This window comes from Perissodus microlepis, chromosome 7, assembly GCF_051167445.1.
Source record: "Perissodus microlepis isolate ML-2025 ecotype Zambia chromosome 7, ASM5116744v1, whole genome shotgun sequence".
Classification (NCBI taxonomy): Eukaryota; Metazoa; Chordata; class Actinopteri; order Cichliformes; family Cichlidae; genus Perissodus; species Perissodus microlepis.
In genome coordinates this window covers 63051919-63069394 of record NC_140467.1, presented here as the reverse complement: position 1 = coordinate 63069394, position 17476 = coordinate 63051919, and the positions used below count along the sequence as shown (strand labels likewise).

General features: G+C 44.9%; 1 protein-coding gene across 2 annotated transcripts; it reads left to right on the top strand.

The window, feature by feature from the left end:
- Positions 1 to 225: 225 nt before the first annotated feature.
- On the top strand, positions 226 to 8152 carry LOC146384598 (zinc finger protein 277-like). 2 transcript variants are annotated; one of them, XM_084936586.1, is made up of 12 exons: positions 226 to 297; positions 820 to 1033; positions 1314 to 1402; positions 1516 to 1598; positions 1837 to 1928; positions 2640 to 2750; positions 2829 to 2961; positions 3086 to 3153; positions 3600 to 3696; positions 4858 to 4900; positions 4986 to 5160; positions 5369 to 7622. In XM_084936586.1, exons 1-12 carry the CDS (start codon positions 270 to 272, stop codon positions 5556 to 5558), a joined length of 1323 nt encoding a protein of 440 aa, XP_084792712.1. In that variant the 5' UTR covers positions 226 to 269; the 3' UTR covers positions 5559 to 7622. The 2 variants fall into 2 exon arrangements, with proteins under 2 accessions (XP_084792712.1, XP_084792713.1); XM_084936587.1 differs by lacking the exons at positions 3600 to 3696; positions 4858 to 4900 and having other exon boundaries at positions 3066 to 3153; positions 5369 to 8152.
- The last annotated feature ends 9324 nt before the right edge of the window (positions 8153 to 17476 follow it).

The window sequence follows — 17476 nt, the reverse complement described above, 5'->3', positions numbered from 1 at the left end:
TCAGGGGTATATCTTGAGGATCTGAGTGTTCATGTGATTTATATTCTTTGCTATATATATGCAACAACGTCCAATGTTACATGTTAGTCAACTTCATTCACATTAATTAACCTTCAGCTTTCGAAACTTAAGTTATTATATTTCCTTGAACCACTTGAATGCACCTTTTATAATTCGTGTTTTACCGGGGGTCCGCGAAGGCGCTTCGTTGGCATTTTACGGCCTCCCATTGGTTCGATTTGTGATATTTGCACCACGTGACACCAGACATGGCCGCCAGCGAGCCGAGTAAAGACGGTAAGTGTGACTTTTTAAACGTGTCCGCGGCTTTAATGCTGATATCTGGTGGTCTGCGTGCAAAGGTTTGGGTGTCGGTGACTCTCCGAGTCTGTGGGAATTCACAATCAGCAGAAAAAAGGCTAAAAAAAATCAGAAAAGCAGGCGGGAACCCGCCCGGCTAAGCTAGCAGGCTAGGAAATAGCTGGGCTGCTAACTCTGATTATACAGCAATCTCTATATTCAGTCAGTACACTCAGTCTGACAGCTGTGAAGTTTATTCAGGATTTAACAGCGTGTAAAGTCTTAGCTCGATTAATGAGTTATGTAATTTATTTATTTATTTATTTTAACTTTTAGATCATAGTTTTGTCCCCACGGGTGATGAAAATAATTGTATACAGACAGATTTTTGTAGATCAGAGGGAAATGCTTCTTCATGCCAGGCTGTACATTCTCGCTTCCGCTTGGTTTTGACTCACCTGGTCTGGAGTAGAGTGTGTGTGTGGTATATAAGGTGTAGTCTCTCTTCTGCTTTCTCAGGTAAGGACAGCATTCTGGAGCCGCTGTGTTTCCCCGATCAGCCGGCTGACACCTCCAGCCCTCCCGGTGTTCAATGTCCCGGCTCCGAGCCGCTGGTCTGCCTGTTCTGCTCTGAGTCCGTCCCACCGCCGCGGAAAGACGTCCTCCTCAGACACCTGCTGATGGAGCACAAGCTTGTCATCGCCGACGTCAAACTCATCGCAGACGTCCCAAAGTACGAGCCACACATGCTCCGGCTCACTCGTTTAACTCTCGGGAACACGTTTGGATGTTTTTAGCATTTGGAACTCGATCATTTCACCAAAGACTTACTGTAATTATTTGGGGTGATGGGGGGAAACCCTTACCTTACAAGTATACATATATACAACAAGTCCAGCATGTCCACGCCTGTTAGTGTGCTGCTTTTATGAACCGTGACGAAGTGTTTCTGTGCGCCGGTAAACCTGGCTGTGAGTCGGCTGCGGTTTTTACTGACGAGTTTCCTCCATCAGGTACTTGCTGTACTGGAAGGGCAGATTCCTCGAGCAGCCGGTCACAGATTTCTGCAGCGTCATCAAAACCAACTCCACGGGCCCAGTCGGTGAGTTCACTCAAACCCACAGAGGACCTGACCTTTCAAAGTGAACCACGTACACTTCCTCCAGCTCTGATTAATGACTCATTAAAAACTCTTCTTCCTCGCTGACCTGACAGAGAAGCAGGAGGACTACTTCCTGCTGTGTGACGTCCTTCCAGAAGACAGAGTCCTCCGAGAGAAGCTGCAGCAGAAACGACTGGTGAGGAGACGTGACACTCGGAGCATCCTGAGTGAATCTTGTGCTGCTGGAAGTTTCGTTTCTTTTAAACTTTATTTTGAGGCAAAGTCTGAAAATCGGGAAAAATCAGAAAAATTGCAGATTTGAGTGATGATTTTACACGCTTTGTGTCGTTGTAACCTCTGCACTTTAAATATCTGAGCACTGTGAGGTAGTTTTCTGAAGAATTCCTCTGAGCTCTTCTTCTGTGCTCCCACAGGAGGAGGTCCTGGAGCAGCAGCAGAAGGAGCGAGACGACAGCAGCTTCCATCGTCTCTGCATGTTCTGCAGCGAAGAGTTCACGGGGAACAGGTAAAGCGCCGCAGGGTTCCCATCAGTCCTGGAAACCTCACGTGTGTTAGATTAAAGCAGACAGAAGGTAGAGCTTCCTGAAATCATGTGACTAAAAGCGTCTTTGCTTCCTGTAGTCATCCTCTTATGATCCAACCCCCAAAAAGCTGCTTTGACGCATAATTCCATAAACATCGTTCAGTGACATGTCTGAGCCTGAACCGAGAAGCTGATCTGAGACCAGTGCAGCTCCTCATCCTTCTTCCTCTTCTGCTAAGGGTCAGGTCTCAGACCTGTGCAGGTGTGCGCTGGTTCATGAATGGCATGAAGGTGTGACTGGCTCCTCACTGGTGTTTACCACAGTTCTTGTGTGGATCTGTGTCTTTACCTCCAGTTAAGCTTCCATCCATCCATTTTCAGTCACTGTGTTGGTTCGCAGATGCTCGGCCTCCCTCTGCACAGCCACCACCTCCAGCTTCTTGTGTGAGGACGCCGAGAGACATAACCCGCGTCCGCTCCGGGTCTCCTCACATTTGGACATGCAGTGGCCCATGGCGAGAGAGGCTGCTTCCCTCTGTCTGCCACTATGGGCACGCTGTATGGATCTTGAAGTCTTGTCCAAATGGGAACTTCTGGACGAAGCCCAAAGGACTGCAGCGCAGTGCTAACAGTGATGATGTCAGCTGATGTTTTCTTTTGTTTATTAAAAATGGCTCCACGTGCTGTTTCCAGGGCGTCTCTGCTGAACCACATGGCCAGAGAGCATTCCTTCAGCATCGGGCTGCCGGACAACATCGTCTACTGCAGCGAGTTCCTCGACACGCTGCAGGACAAACTGGACAGGTACGCTAATCGTTGCTTTTTATTCACAGCGTTAAGTTTTGTTTCGCGCGCCTCTTCATTTTGCTCCCCTCGCTTCAGTCTGCAGTGTCTGTACTGCGAGAAAACGTTTCGAGATAAAACCACGCTGAAGGATCACATGAGGAAAAAAGCTCACCGCCGCATCAGCGCCAAAAACCACGAGTACGACCGCTTCTACGTCATCAACTACCTGGTAAAACCCAGCGACACGCTCGCCACACGCTTCCACGTCAGGATAAACGAAGCAGTTCTGTAGAAGCAAACGCACTACCTGAATGTATTGTTCTGATTTTAAAGCGTCCCTCCTGTCCTGTCAGGAACTGGGAAAAACGTGGGAGGAGGTGCAAAGCGAAGATGACCGTGAGCTGGCGGATGATGAGGATGAGTAAGTATCCTCATGTAGCTCTGTGAGGACGGCATTAACTAAAGTGTCCTGATTCATGTCATACAGGCTGCTCTGTGTCGTGTTAAAGGCAAAAACCAGGCCGGGCTGCACTTGCGTGTAATACCAGTTTTTACCACCAGATGGTGCAGTTAGTGGGTGTAACGTTTATTTTAAACCAACACGACATCACCAGTCTGAGCAGGCTTGATCTCGAGAGCTAACCAGGTGCTGTGAGCTCGGGGTAGCTGTGGATCAGGAGGTACAGCCAAAGGTTGGAGGTTTGATCCCCGGCTCGATCCCAGATACTGAACCTCGGGTTGTCCCTCCTGAGAATATTCTTATTTACTGTGTCAGCCTGGATGCAAAAGTTTAAATCAAGTCCGCTTCCTACTCCTCCTCTGATCCTGTGTGAATGTCTGCTCGTGTCATCTCTGTATCGTCCGCAGTGATTGGTCGGACTGGCAGGCTCATCCGGTCTCTGCGGTGTGTCTGTTCTGTGATCACCAATCGGAGACGTTGGAGCAGATCTACGCGCATATGAAGGTACGGGAACGTAGAAGTTTCAGAGAAGGAAAATATCGTTTTCTGCTTTTCATCCCTGAAACGATTCTGCAAAGGATTCTGGGAGAACGGAGACAGTGCACACTAACAGGAAACGATCTGCTTCCTCAGGTCTCTGCAAACACATGAATCCATCGTTAGCACAAAACATGGCTTTTACTCAAAAAGTGCCCTCACACACAGATGGACCGAAGCTGAAGAGCTTTTAAAATGAAGCGCCTTTTATTTTGAAAAGTTTCCAAATAAATACATGATTGTCAAAACGTTAACGAGCAAATAAAAATGTTTCCTCGTTGTTGGGTCTGTGTTTCCACATCCCCGCTAGTTTAGAGACTTATTCATCATGAAGAAAACAAGACGTAACGGAACATCTTCAACCGGTTTTTCACTCGCTAACGAGGGAAGTCTTTGGTCAAGAAGCAGCTCTTGGAGCCCACGCTGCTGTCCTGTCTCAGGCCCGAAATCCTTCAAAGAGCAGCTTCCCCGTAGCTATTTATTGACATGGCAGTTACAATACACAATACAACACAAGCACCTCCCACCGTAAAACCCCCCAAAGGTTCTAAGACAAGGGTGTGTGTGTGTGTGTGTGTGTGTGTGTGTGTGTGTGTGTGTGTGTGTGTGTGTGTGTGTGTGTGTGTGTGTGTGTGTGTGTGTGTGTGTGTGTGTGTGTGTGTGTGTGTGTGTGTGTGTGTCCAAAAGGATCATAACAGCAGGAAGCTTACAACAGAAGAAACAGATGTGTCAGGATGCATCTGCAATAAAAGCTCCCCCAGCACAGAGTGTCTGGAGAGGTCAGAGACAAAGGAACGTCTTGATCCTATAGACTGAACTCAGACCTTACAAATTTAAGAAACACGATGACAACATTCAACAATTAGACTTAACACTGGTGAACAATAAATAAAATCTAGGATTCGACGTCGACTGCAGTCCGATTTTTGTCGTTGATTAAACGTTCTGGTTTAAAGTTAGAACCAGTTTCCCAAACGTGACTCTAAGTTTCTGCTCACGAGTGACGAGTTTACCTGAGAGGCAGAAAAGTTTCTCTCTGCTTTCTGGTTTTGTTATTTATGAAGTCTGTAACGAGCGTCGCGGCGTTGCGTGACCCTGACATCTTTCTGTTTCGTGATTGTTTTGCAGGAGGCTCACGGCTTCGACCTCCACCTCCTTAAGACCGAGCTCAGTGAGTGAAGTCTCTGTGGTAATTCGAGCGCAGTTTTCTTCTATTTCTTCCTTCTGAGTGTTTCTAATGTTCTGTCCTCCCTCAGACCTCAAGTTCTACCAGCAGGTCAAACTGGTGAACTTCATCCGGCGGCAGATCCATCAGAGCCGCTGCTACGGCTGCAGGCGGATGTTCGACTGCCGGGCGGACGCCCTGCGTCACATCGCGGCTGAAGGTCACGTGATGAAACTGCCAGAGATGTCCGCCTGGGACCAGCCGCAGTAGGTTTAACGAAGCGCCTGTGATCCGCAGAATTAACCAATGAGAGCGCGGGCTTTAAAGCTGGCGTACAGCTGCTGATGAACGTGGTCAACGCCACAGATGTTTACACTTCATTTGGAGTATTTTTATCAGCTGATGAAAATGGCGTCCTTTTTTAAAGTTGGGACTCATTTGAGCCTGAGCACTAAACTTCGTCTCGCTCCGCAGGTATTACTTCCCCACGTACGAGAACGACGCTCTCCTGTGCACGCTCTCTGACAGCGAGGAAGGCGACGGCGACGAGGAGCATCGCGGCGAGGAGATCCCGGTCATCGCGGAGGACATCTCTAACCTGAGAGCGCTGAAACAGTCCAGCGTCCTCAAGCAGCTGCTGAAGGAGCGAGGAGGCAGCAGCTAGGACCACAGACGGACACGTGTCATACGTTTGACTCAAAGTCGTCTCTGACGTCAGCTGAGCTCAGCTCACGGTGACCACATCCCACATGGCTGGAACGCAGCGGCACGGGTTTGAGTCCGGCCCGTGGTCTTTCCCTCTCAACTGTTTCCTGTACGTCTCTACTTAGTAAAGATAAGACAGTTTAAAAGAAGAGTCCTCTCCACAGCTGGACACGCGGACGCCGTGATGTCCGCTGAAACGTAATTGCTCTGCCTCGTGCAATGAAGCTGAAACATGCGTTTTCTTGAATATGAATTTTATTACTCGAGTAAAAATGATTTTCTTTTGTAACTTGTAACTGAGCTGGATTCAGTGCTGTGGTGGACGAGCAGCTCATCGTCAAGATGAGACGAGAGAACTCTTTACTGTCATTGCACAGTCACACTAGGAACAACAGTACTACACAATTGGAAACTGTCCCGCGTCGGCACAACACAAACAACACAACACAGGAACTTAATAAATGAAAAGAATGAGTGTATGTTTTACTGCACATTGTTGTTATTATTGTTGTTGTTGTTGTCCCCTCAAAAAGCCCAGGGACTTCTCGTGCCTGAAACATCTGTCCTATTTGGCGTTTCTGTTGTTTTTCTGCATCGCTTTGCTGAGCGACACCTGCCGTATGGTGGAGCCGAACTGCAGCGCGCTCAGAGTTTTCACCGCGTCCTTCGCGTCCGGGCTCTGGCAGGCTGTAGGACATTTTGGACAATCTATAATCTTCTAACACAAAAACATACAGTGTTCACTGAAGTAAACACACAGAGCAGTAGCAGATTTTTTTAAATGTGTTTTATTTATTTATTTGCTGCTAACTGCCTTGTTTTCATTTGTAGTTTTTGTAGTAGGAAGAACTACAAAATCTACAAATAAAAGTGCAGTTAACAAATGTAGTGCTCTCCACTATGTGAAGCCCTCACCTGAATTTTTAGGTTTTTCAGTTCAAGCCAATTAAATGAAATCTAAAAATTCAGCCCCAACAATCAAATGATCCCCTATGAGCAAGCACTCTGGCAACGGTGGAGAGGAAAAACTCCCTTTTAACAGGAAGAAACCTCTGGCAGAACCAGGCTCAGGGAGGGGCGGTCTTCTGCCATGACTGGTTGGGGGGTGAGGGGCAAAATGAAATCAAACATAAAGGAGAGCACAGCGTATTTATGACAGGTCGGTGGACTGTGGCTCGAGTTCAAAAGATGCTCGAATCCCGCCTGAGGTGGTATGGACACGTGATTCGAAGCGATGAGAACTCAGCAAAAACGACTATTAAGGATCGACCCAGACGGACGCCGGCCTCGAGGCAGACCGAAAAAACGGTGGATGGACAAAATCAAGGAAGACATTAAGACCATCAACGCGTCACCTGAGGACGCCTTGGACAGAACCAAACGGAGAACCCTTTGCTGAGGAGCGGACCCTGCACCAGCGGGAACAACGCCAGGATGAAGGTGGACTGTGGCTGGAAAAGATCATTACTGTTTTTAAAGGATAACTGGTCCACATCCACAATTACAGTAGAGCTGTAATTGTGGATGTGGACCACAATCCACAATTGTCGATGGGACGTGTGCATGCAAGGACACGCAAGCGATCCCCGCTCTGTGGGGTCATGATAATAATCATGATAATAATCATGACCCCACAGAGCGTCATGATAATAATCATGACCCCACAGAGCGACATGATAATAATCATGACCCCACAGAGCGGGACATTCGCTTCAGCCGAAAATCTTAGAGGCGACCCAGAAAGCTGCAGGAAGAGCAATGACAACAGTTAAACCTACTTTAAGTAGGTTTAGACCCCACGAACCAGGGGATTCTCTTTCTGTTGTTTCTTGTTCATGTTCCACAGTTTGTCCGAGTTCTGCCATCGCTTGCCTCAATTGTGTGTTTTCTTGACTGAGTTGTGCGTTTTCTCGATTGAGTTGTATGTTTTCTTGACTGAGTTGCATGTCGTTTTGACTGAGTTGTATGTTTTCTTGAAGGCCTCGTGTGACGTCGTCACTGAATTCTATGCACATTTTAGTGAGTCGTGCGTTTTCTTCCTTGAGTCGTGCGTTTTCTTCACTGAGTCGTGCGTTTTCTTCCCTGAGTTGTGCGTTTTCATGCCTGAGTTCATCTCTCGTACGCTGCAGTGGGTCTGACTGATCTCCTCCTTCCTGTGACATTTCTGTAAAGGTTTAAAGCTCAAAAGTGTCAAAAAGTTAAATCTCTGATTTAAATGCAAAGGTTGGCTGTGTCTGAAGCAACTGGCTCTTTCTGATGTAAACTGTTAAATGAGCTCCTATTTAAGGACTCGGTGGGTGTGGCAGAGAATGTGATGTCGCCGTGACATCACAATGATCCTTTGAGAAGATCAAAGGATCATTGTGATGTCACGGCGACATCACATTCTCTTTGAGAAGATGAAAGGATCAAAGGAGCGCATGCTCAGATCAGATTGGGGGTTAGCTAGTAAATAACAATTAGCTCATGTTGGTCATGAGACTAAAGTCATCTCACTGTGGTAATGTAAATATAATATGGCCAATATTAAAGTTATTATATTAATCATGATTAGTTATTACAGCAGGGAGTTTGAACTCTGTACCAAACACTGAGCTTCAGCAAAGAAGTTGCAGTTGTTTATATTTCCTATCACCTTAAATCTTCACTCAAAGACGAGTATCTGTGACAGTGTATATACAGATGTATTATATATAAGAGACAAATATTGTTCGTTTAATATGTTGGCATTATTACATTTGGCTCAATGCTTACATATATGTGTAAAAAGCAAATGTACGAGCTGTGATAACTGTGTCTGATAGAATGAAGAGTCGACTGATATATGAAATATTCCTTTATTGGGGGAGAAAATCAGACCATGTCATAACTGCTGTAAGTCACACAGAATAGATATCAGAGCCTTAAACAGGCTGACTTCTGCTAAATGGGTCAAACTGGGCACAAAGTCTACAAACACATAACATCCTTATAGAATATGATGTCACACTATAGATCAACTTACCTCAGAATATATAAAGCATATAAACAATTACAGCAATATGATGCAACAAACACAGCAGCTACTGATCCAAAATACTCAAAGCTTCATAGAACTGAAACCAACATTTATTTTTAGCTCCATTCTGCTGCTGATACAGACTTTAGGTTTCTGAACATTAACCTTGTTGCTGCCTTTCATAGTGTGTGACTTGAAGGCCCTGAGTACTTTCTCCCACACTGAAAACACTGGATGATCACATTATTTGAACATTACCTAATAAGACTGATTCAGGACAGACAGTTATGTTAAACTTTCCTAGCAGTCCTTCACAAACAGGGAACAGTCTGTCTATTCTCTCCATCTGTCAGCTGCTGCTGGCTCTTCCTCCTCCTCTTCCTCACACACTGCTGAGTTTGTCCTGGTGGATCATCAGGGCTGCAAAGCCTCACAGATGATGTGCAGCAGTGGCTCCCTCAGTCTGTCCTCACTCTGGACACTTGCAGTCGTCACACATGGAAATCAAATGTGTGATAAGCTGCAGGATTCAAACACAAGTGTAACTTATAAACACATGTTCATACTTTTATTCCACAATCAGAGAGAAAGAAACAGAGAGAGAGTGCAGGACAGACAGACAGGTGACAGTCTCAGGTGTACACACTGCTACACAACAGCACAGAGAAGCAGGATTTAGTGTTTGTGTTATTACGAGTGTAAACAAGAAGAGTTCCCAGATGGTCCAGTGGACACATGTGTGACTGCTGTGATTAAAGCATCTTTCTTTCAGCTTAACGAGTGAACCGTCAGCTCGTTCAAACACACGTTAAAGTCCGTTTGGCTCGACACCACCGAAAGCGTGCTGCTGCAGCCTGCTGGGGGGGCATCATCAGAAACAAGGATGCAAGGAGAGGAGACAAACTAGTGAGGAATGCTGGCTCTATAATTGGAGCTGCCACACACACACACAGAGAGAGACACACACAGACTCTGTGTGAAGCTCGTCTATATCATATTTGCTGATCTATCAAACAGCTTAAACTTATTCCTGGTTATTTTCTGATCAGTGCTGAGCAGTTAAACATAATTAACTATCAATGAAATCATGTATGAATTATGATTCTGTGATTAACATACACTTCATATCTCTTCTCATTTTCAAAATCATGTCGTTGAGCTTTGAAACGTCTGCATTTGTGAATAAAACATTTTCTTAGTAACAACATTTATTTAGATCCAACCAGGCAAAATATGATTTTTGCCATTTTTCAAGTGGTCTTAAAGCTTTAATCAGGACTGTATCTCATATCACTTCAGTTTAATGTGAAAAAGCTGCATCAGTGTTTTGCTGGGATGTGTCTGCTCCTCTGGCTTTCCTGTTAGCAGTGAGTGCAACGATGTCACAGAGGTTTTAGTGCAGCATAAACTCCAGCACATATTTTTGTCACTCTGGAGCACATTTCAGGAAAATAACAAGAAGTAAATGAAGGAAAGCGACAGAAGCCGACAGGATAAGACGAGCGTCGTATCTGAGACAATAACCAGGGCCGGACCGTTTCTGACAGCTGCATCATTTTTATTGTGCAACAACACGGCAGCAGAGGACGATTTGATTTTGTCTTGGGAATAAATCACTACTGGAAATCACAGGACTCAGATCAACACACGTCTGCTCTCCAGAACCAGGACGACGTGCTGAGATCACGGTGGGCGACAAATGTTCATCAGCAGAACGATGAGACAGAAACACAGAAGAGCCGTTTGGAAAGGCAGGAGGTACAGTGCTAACAGGCTGCAAGAAATATGAATACGGACTCACGTCTGTCTCTATCAGTACTTATCATGCAAAAGATACGACACACACGTGTGCAAAGAAGTGTCCAGGTTCATCCTGACCATCAACCTTTCTGACTGAAGGGCATTTCTGCCAGCAGGACTTCAGATATAAGCAGTGACGTGAGATATAAGACAATAACACTATCAGTCGTGGTCTGGCATTCCCAGAGCACAAAGCTCAGCAGGACATAAACAGTGTGGAGTCATCAACATCATCAACAGAAGGCAGAAGAGCTTTGAATGTCCTTCAAGAAGTCTGGAGAAGTGTTCCTGCAGGTCCTCACAGAGACGCCAGAGAGCTGCTCAGAGAGTTCAGAGTGAGCTGAAGGATGAAGGTCAGACCATAACATTCCTCCAAAAGTGCCTTCATGGACCTGCAGCCGAGAAACCGATGCAAAGTGTTTATGCAGGTGAGAGAAGTTCACCTGAGGGCTCTTATTCAGCGTGCATGCCGAGCGCTGAGAGACGGAGGTTGTGCTGCAGGCAGACGTTTGGACGGCGACTCAGACTTCTCTTCTAGACGTCGTCAAATATTTGTCTACGAGATGACGACGAAACAGGTACCGTCCTCCCGAGTGCACAAAAACACACAAGTGAACACAGCAGCACACAAATCCACACGTCTGTGGACACGTCAGTGCCTGCAGACACTTTAGAAACGGCTGTGCTTCACTCCAACACTGAGGAAATGAACAAACTGACAGTTAACAATATGGAAAAATAAAAGGATCTCTCTGCTGCTGAAAAGTGTGAAATAGCTAAATGCCTTGGACACGTAGTGAAAACCTGAGATATTTCATGAAAACTTAATCGTGATCACCACAACGTTAGGAGATCTGTGGCTGAGTCAGAGCACACACGGGTTCGTGCAGATAAAGGCACAACGAGGAAGCTTTCTGCAGGACAAATACATCCCATTAAGAGAGCAGCTGCTAAAAGGCCATTACAAAGCAGCAAACACATATTTGAAGCTGCTGGTGCCTCTGGAACCCCACCAACATCAAGCTGTAGGACATTTTGGACAATCTATAATCTTCTAACACAAAAACATACAGTGTTCACTGAAGTAAACACACAGAGCAGTAGCAGATTTTTTTAAATGTGTTTTATTTATTTATTTGCTGCTAACTGCCTTGTTTTCATTTGTAGTTTTTGTAGTAGGAAGAACTACAAAATCTACAAATAAAAGTGCAGTTAACAAATGTAGTGCTCTCCACTATGTGAAGCCCTCACCTGAATTTTTAGATTTTTCAGTTCAAGCCAATTAAATGAAATCTAAAAATTCAGCCCCAACAATCAAATGATCCCCTATGAGCAAGCACTCTGGCAACGGTGGAGAGGAAAAACTCCCTTTTAACAGGAAGAAACCTCTGGCAGAACCAGGCTCAGGGAGGGGCGGTCTTCTGCCATGACTGGTTGGGGGGTGAGGGGCAAAATGAAATCAAACATAAAGGAGAGCACAGCGTATTTATAAGATAAAGTTTTATAAAAATTTTATAAGATAAGATTATTATCAGGGGTGCACATAAGTGGTCCGCAGGTGCACATGCGCTGTCAAAATAAAAGATGCGCACCAGATAAGAAGTTGCAACACGCAAGATGAGGAAGATAAGGTGAGATCTCCTCAAGATGTGGAGGATTCTCGGAAAAGTGGTTGCAGGAGGTGAGCTGGCTTCAAACAAATGATTTCCACGGCATACTCTGCACCACATCTCTGTGCGTTCATCATTTGTTTGAAGCCAGCTCACCTCCTCCAGAAACTCTTATGTACGCAAACACGCGTTGCAAATTCTTATCTGGTGCGCATCTTTTATTTTGACAGCGCATGCGGACCACTTATGTGCACCCCTGATAATAATCATGACCCCACAGAGCGGGACATTCACTCAGCCGAAAAACTTTGAGATGGCCCAGCAACCTGCAGGAACAACAATGGCCACTGTGGCAAGACCCAAACCCACTTTACGCCACCAAGTATGGGTCTCCACAGTTTCCTTGAGTTCCGCATTGTCTTTTCTAAGCTGTGCGTTCTCCTGCAGGAGTTTATCTACCCTACTTTTGGCCTCGCACAGCTCAGCACAAATTCTCCTGTTCTCATTAAGGTGACCATCGTCCACTATCTGAGCCCTTGTAATTAACGTCCCCATGACTCGATCCACTGCACCACTCAGTCTGTTAAACTGCTCATCGATGTTTGGTGCAGGGAGTAAATCATTTGACCTTTCCTCTGCCATTTTTTTAAATTGACAGCACAGTGTATTAGCTCTTTGAAAGGTTCCTGTTTCTGAAAATGCCCCAAAGTAAACTGTGTTAAACGAGCTCTTCTATTTAAGGACTATGGACACTGTGACGTCATATTTTTTGCCACATAGTTGCAAAAAATATGACGACAGTGATCGTTCGAGAAGATCAAAGGAGCGCTGTGGATCATTCTGCGCATGCTCAGATCATGCGAATTTCTTGTTGTCTATCACATATGGGCTGTATCCCAATTCAGGGTCTGCAGCCTTAAAGTCCTCAAAGACCGCTATGGCCGGAAGTGCGAGGCTTGTGAAATGGACGGTCTAGCCCCCGTCGCGCTGCCCAGGTTGCCTAGCAACCATGATACCAACCGCTGGAAACGTGTCATACAGCTTTGTTTGACAGAAATGAAGGAGAACATATTTTGTTCATTTGGTTGTTTGTTTCTACACGAGCTGTGTGTGATTTGATGAGTATCTGAGGCTGAGACCACAGGACTGTAAAACATGATTGTTGGGCTTCATTTCTGTACTGAACAGTCATTTAAGATTAGCTAGTAAATAACAATTAGCTCATGTTGGTCATGAGACTAAAGTCATCTCACTGTGGTAATGTAAATATAATATGGCCAATATTATAGTTATTATATTAATCATGATTAGTTATTACAGCAGTGAGTTTGAACTCTGTACCAAACACTGAGCTTCAGCAAAGAAGTTGCAGTTGTTTATATTTCCTATCACCTTAAATCTTCACTCAAAGACGAGTATCTGTGACAGTGTATATACAGATGTATTATATATAAGAGACAAATATTGTTCGTTTAATATGTTGCCATTATTACATTTGGCTCAATGCTTACATATATGTGTAAAAAGCAAATGTACGAGCTGTGATAACTGTGTCTGATAGAATGAAGAGTAGACTGATATATGAAATATTCCTTTATTGGGTGAGAAAATCAGACCATGTCATAACTGCTTTAAGTCACACAGAATAGATATCAGAGCCTTAAACAGGCTGACTTCTGCTAAATGGGTCAAACTGGGCAGAAAGTCTACAAACACATAACATCCTTATAGAATATGATGTAACACTATAGATCAACTTAGCTCAGAATATATAAAGCATATAAACAATTACAGCAATATGATGCAACAAACACAGCAGCTACTGATCCAAAATACTCAAAGCTTCATAGAACTGAAACCAACATTTATTTTTAGCTCCATTCTGCTGCTGATACATACTTTAGGTTTCTGAACATTAAACTTGTTGCTGCCTTTCATAGTGTGTAACTTGAAGGCCCTGAGTACTTTCTCCCACACTGAAAACACTGGATGATCACATTATTTGAACATTACCTAATAAGACTGATTCAGGACAGACAGTTATGTTAAACTTTCCTAGCAGTCCTTCACAAACAGGGAACAGTCTGTCTATTCTCTCCATCTGTCAGCTGCTGCTGGCTCTTCCTCCTCCTCTTCCTCACACACTGCTGAGTTTGTCCTGGTGGATCATCAGGGCTGCAAAGCCTCACAGATGATGTGCAGCAGTGGGTCCCTCAGTCTGTCCTCACTCTGGACACTTGCAGTCGTCACACATGGAAATCAAATGTGTGATAAGCTGCAGGATTCAAACACAAGTGTAACTTATAAACACATGTTCATACTTTTATTCCACAATCAGAGAGAAAGAAACAGAGAGAGAGTGCAGGACAGACAGACAGGTGACAGTCTCAGGTGTACACACTGCTACACAACAGCACAGAGAAGCAGGATTTAGTGTTTGTGTTATTACGAGTGTAAACAAGAAGAGTTCCCAGATGGTCCAGTGGACACATGTGTGACTGCTGTGATTAAAGCATCTTTCTTTCAGCTTAACGAGTGAACCGTCAGCTCGTTCAAACACACGTTAAAGTCCGTTTGGCTCGACACCACCGAAAGCGTGCTGCTGCAGCCTGCTGGGGGGGCATCATCAGAAACAAGGATGCAAGGAGAGGAGACAAACTAGTGAGGAATGCTGGCTCTATAATTGGAGCTGCCACACACACACACAGAGAGAGACACACACAGACTCTGTGTGAAGCTCGTCTATATCATATTTGCTGATCTATCAAACAGCTTAAACTTATTCCTGGTTATTTTCTGATCAGTGCTGAGCAGTTAAACATAATTAACTATCAATGAAATCATGTATGAATTATGATTCTGTGATTAACATACACTTCATATCTCTTCTCATTTTCAAAATCATGTCGTTGAGCTTTGAAACGTCTGCATTTGTGAATAAAACATTTTCTTAGTAACAACATTTATTTAGATCCAACCAGGCAAAATATGATTTTTGCCATTTTTCAAGTGGTCTTAAAGCTTTAATCAGGACTGTATCTCATATCACTTCAGTTTAATGTGAAAAAGCTGCATCAGTGTTTTGCTGGGATGTGTCTGCTCCTCTGGCTTTCCTGTTAGCAGTGAGTGCAACGATGTCACAGAGGTTTTAGTGCAGCATAAACTCCAGCACATATTTTTGTCACTCTGGAGCACATTTCAGGAAAATAACAAGAAGTAAATGAAGGAAAGCGACAGAAGCCGACAGGATAAGACGAGCGTCGTATCTGAGACAATAACCAGGGCCGGACCGTTTCTGACAGCTGCATCATTTTTATTGTGCAACAACACGGCAGCAGAGGACGATTTGATTTTGTCTTGGGAATAAATCACTACTGGAAATCACAGGACTCAGATCAACACACGTCTGCTCTCCAGAACCAGGACGACGTGCTGAGATCACGGTGGGCGACAAATGTTCATCAGCAGAACGATGAGACAGAAACACAGAAGAGCCGTTTGGAAAGGCAGGAGGTACAGTGCTAACAGGCTGCAAGAAATATGAATACAGACTCACGTCTGTCTCTATCAGTACTTATCATGCAAAAGATACGACACACACGTGTGCAAAGAAGTGTCCAGGTTCATCCTGACCATCAACCTTTCTGACTGAAGGGCATTTCTGCCAGCAGGACTTCAGATATAAGCAGTGACGTGAGATATAAGACAATAACACTATCAGTCGTGGTCTGGCATTCCCAGAGCACAAAGCTCAGCAGGACATAAACAGTGTGGAGTCATCAACATCATCAACAGAAGGCAGAAGAGCTTTGAATGTCCTTCAAGAAGTCTGGAGAAGTGTTCCTGCAGGTCCTCACAGAGACGCCAGAGAGCTGCTCAGAGAGTTCAGAGTGAGCTGAAGGATGAAGGTCAGACCATAACATTCCTCCAAAAGTGCCTTCATGGACCTGCAGCCGAGAAACCGATGCAAAGTGTTTATGCAGGTGAGAGAAGTTCACCTGAGGGCTCTTATTCAGCGTGCATGCCGAGCGCTGAGAGACGGAGGTTGTGCTGCAGGCAGACGTTTGGACGGCGACTCAGACTTCTCTTCTAGACGTCGTCAAATATTTGTCTACGAGATGATGACGAGACAGGTACCGTCCTCCCGAGTGCACAAAAACACACAAGTGAACACAGCAGCACACAAATCCACACGTCTGTGGACACGTCAGTGCCTGCAGACACTTTAGAAACGGCTGTGCTTCACTCCAACACTGAGGAAATGAACAAACTGACAGTTAACAATATGGAAAAATAAAAGGATCTCTCTGCTGCTGAAAAGTGTGAAATAGCTAAATGCCTTGGACACGTAGTGAAAACCTGAGATATTTCATGAAAACTTAATCGTGATCACCACAACGTTAGGAGATCTGTGGCTGAGTCAGAGCACACACGGGTTGGTGCAGATAAAGGCACAACGAGGAAGCTTTCTGCAGGACAAATACATCCCATTAAGAGAGCAGCTGCTAAAAGGCCATTACAAAGCAGCAAACACATATTTGAAGCTGCTGGTGCCTCTGGAACCCCACCAACATCAAGCTGTAGGACATTTTGGACAATCTATAATCTTCTAACACAAAAACATACAGTGTTCACTGAAGTAAACACACAGAGCAGTAGCAGATTTTTTTAAATGTGTTTTATTTATTTATTTGCTGCTAACTGCCTTGTTTTCATTTGTAGTTTTTGTAGTAGGAAGAACTACAAAATCTACAAATAAAAGTGCAGTTAACAAATGTAGTGCTCTCCACTATGTGAAGCCCTCACCTGAATTTTTAGGTTTTTCAGTTCAAGCCAATTAAATGAAATCTAAAAATTCAGCCCCAACAATCAAATGATCCCCTATGAGCAAGCACTCTGGCAACGGTGGAGAGGAAAAACTCCCTTTTAACAGGAAGAAACCTCTGGCAGAACCAGGCTCAGGGAGGGGCGGTCTTCTGCCATGACTGGTTGGGAGGTGAGGGGCAAAATTAAATCAAACATAAAGGAGAGCACAGCGTATTTATGACAGGTCGGTGGACTGTGGCTCGAGTTCAAAAGATGCTCGAATCCCGCCTGAGGTGGTATGGACACGTGATTCGAAGCGATGAGAACTCAGCAAAAACGACTATTAAGGATCGACCCAGACGGACGCCGGCCTCGAGGCAGACCGAAAAAACGGTGGATGGACAAAATCAAGGAAGACATTAAGACCATCAACGCGTCACCTGAGGACGCCTTGGACAGAACCAAACGGAGAACCCTTTGCTGAGGAGCGGACCCTGCACCAGCGGGAACAACGCCAGGATGAAGGTGGACTGTGGCTGGAAAAGATCATTACTGTTTTTAAAGGATAACTGGTCCACATCCACAATTACAGTAGAGCTGTAATTGTGGATGTGGACCACAATCCACAATTGTCGATGGGACGTGTGCATGCAAGGACACGCA

Bases quoted from the DNA above. Each gene is read 5' to 3' on its own strand.
- LOC146384598 (XM_084936586.1), top strand. From the start codon at position 270: ATGGCCGCCAGCGAGCCGAGTAAAGACG. The intron at 3,154-3,599 runs GTAAGTATCCTC...TATCGTCCGCAG, and splicing joins CTGGCGGATGATGAGGATGA to TGATTGGTCGGACTGGCAGG. The intron at 3,697-4,857 runs GTACGGGAACGT...ATTGTTTTGCAG, and splicing joins AGATCTACGCGCATATGAAG to GAGGCTCACGGCTTCGACCT.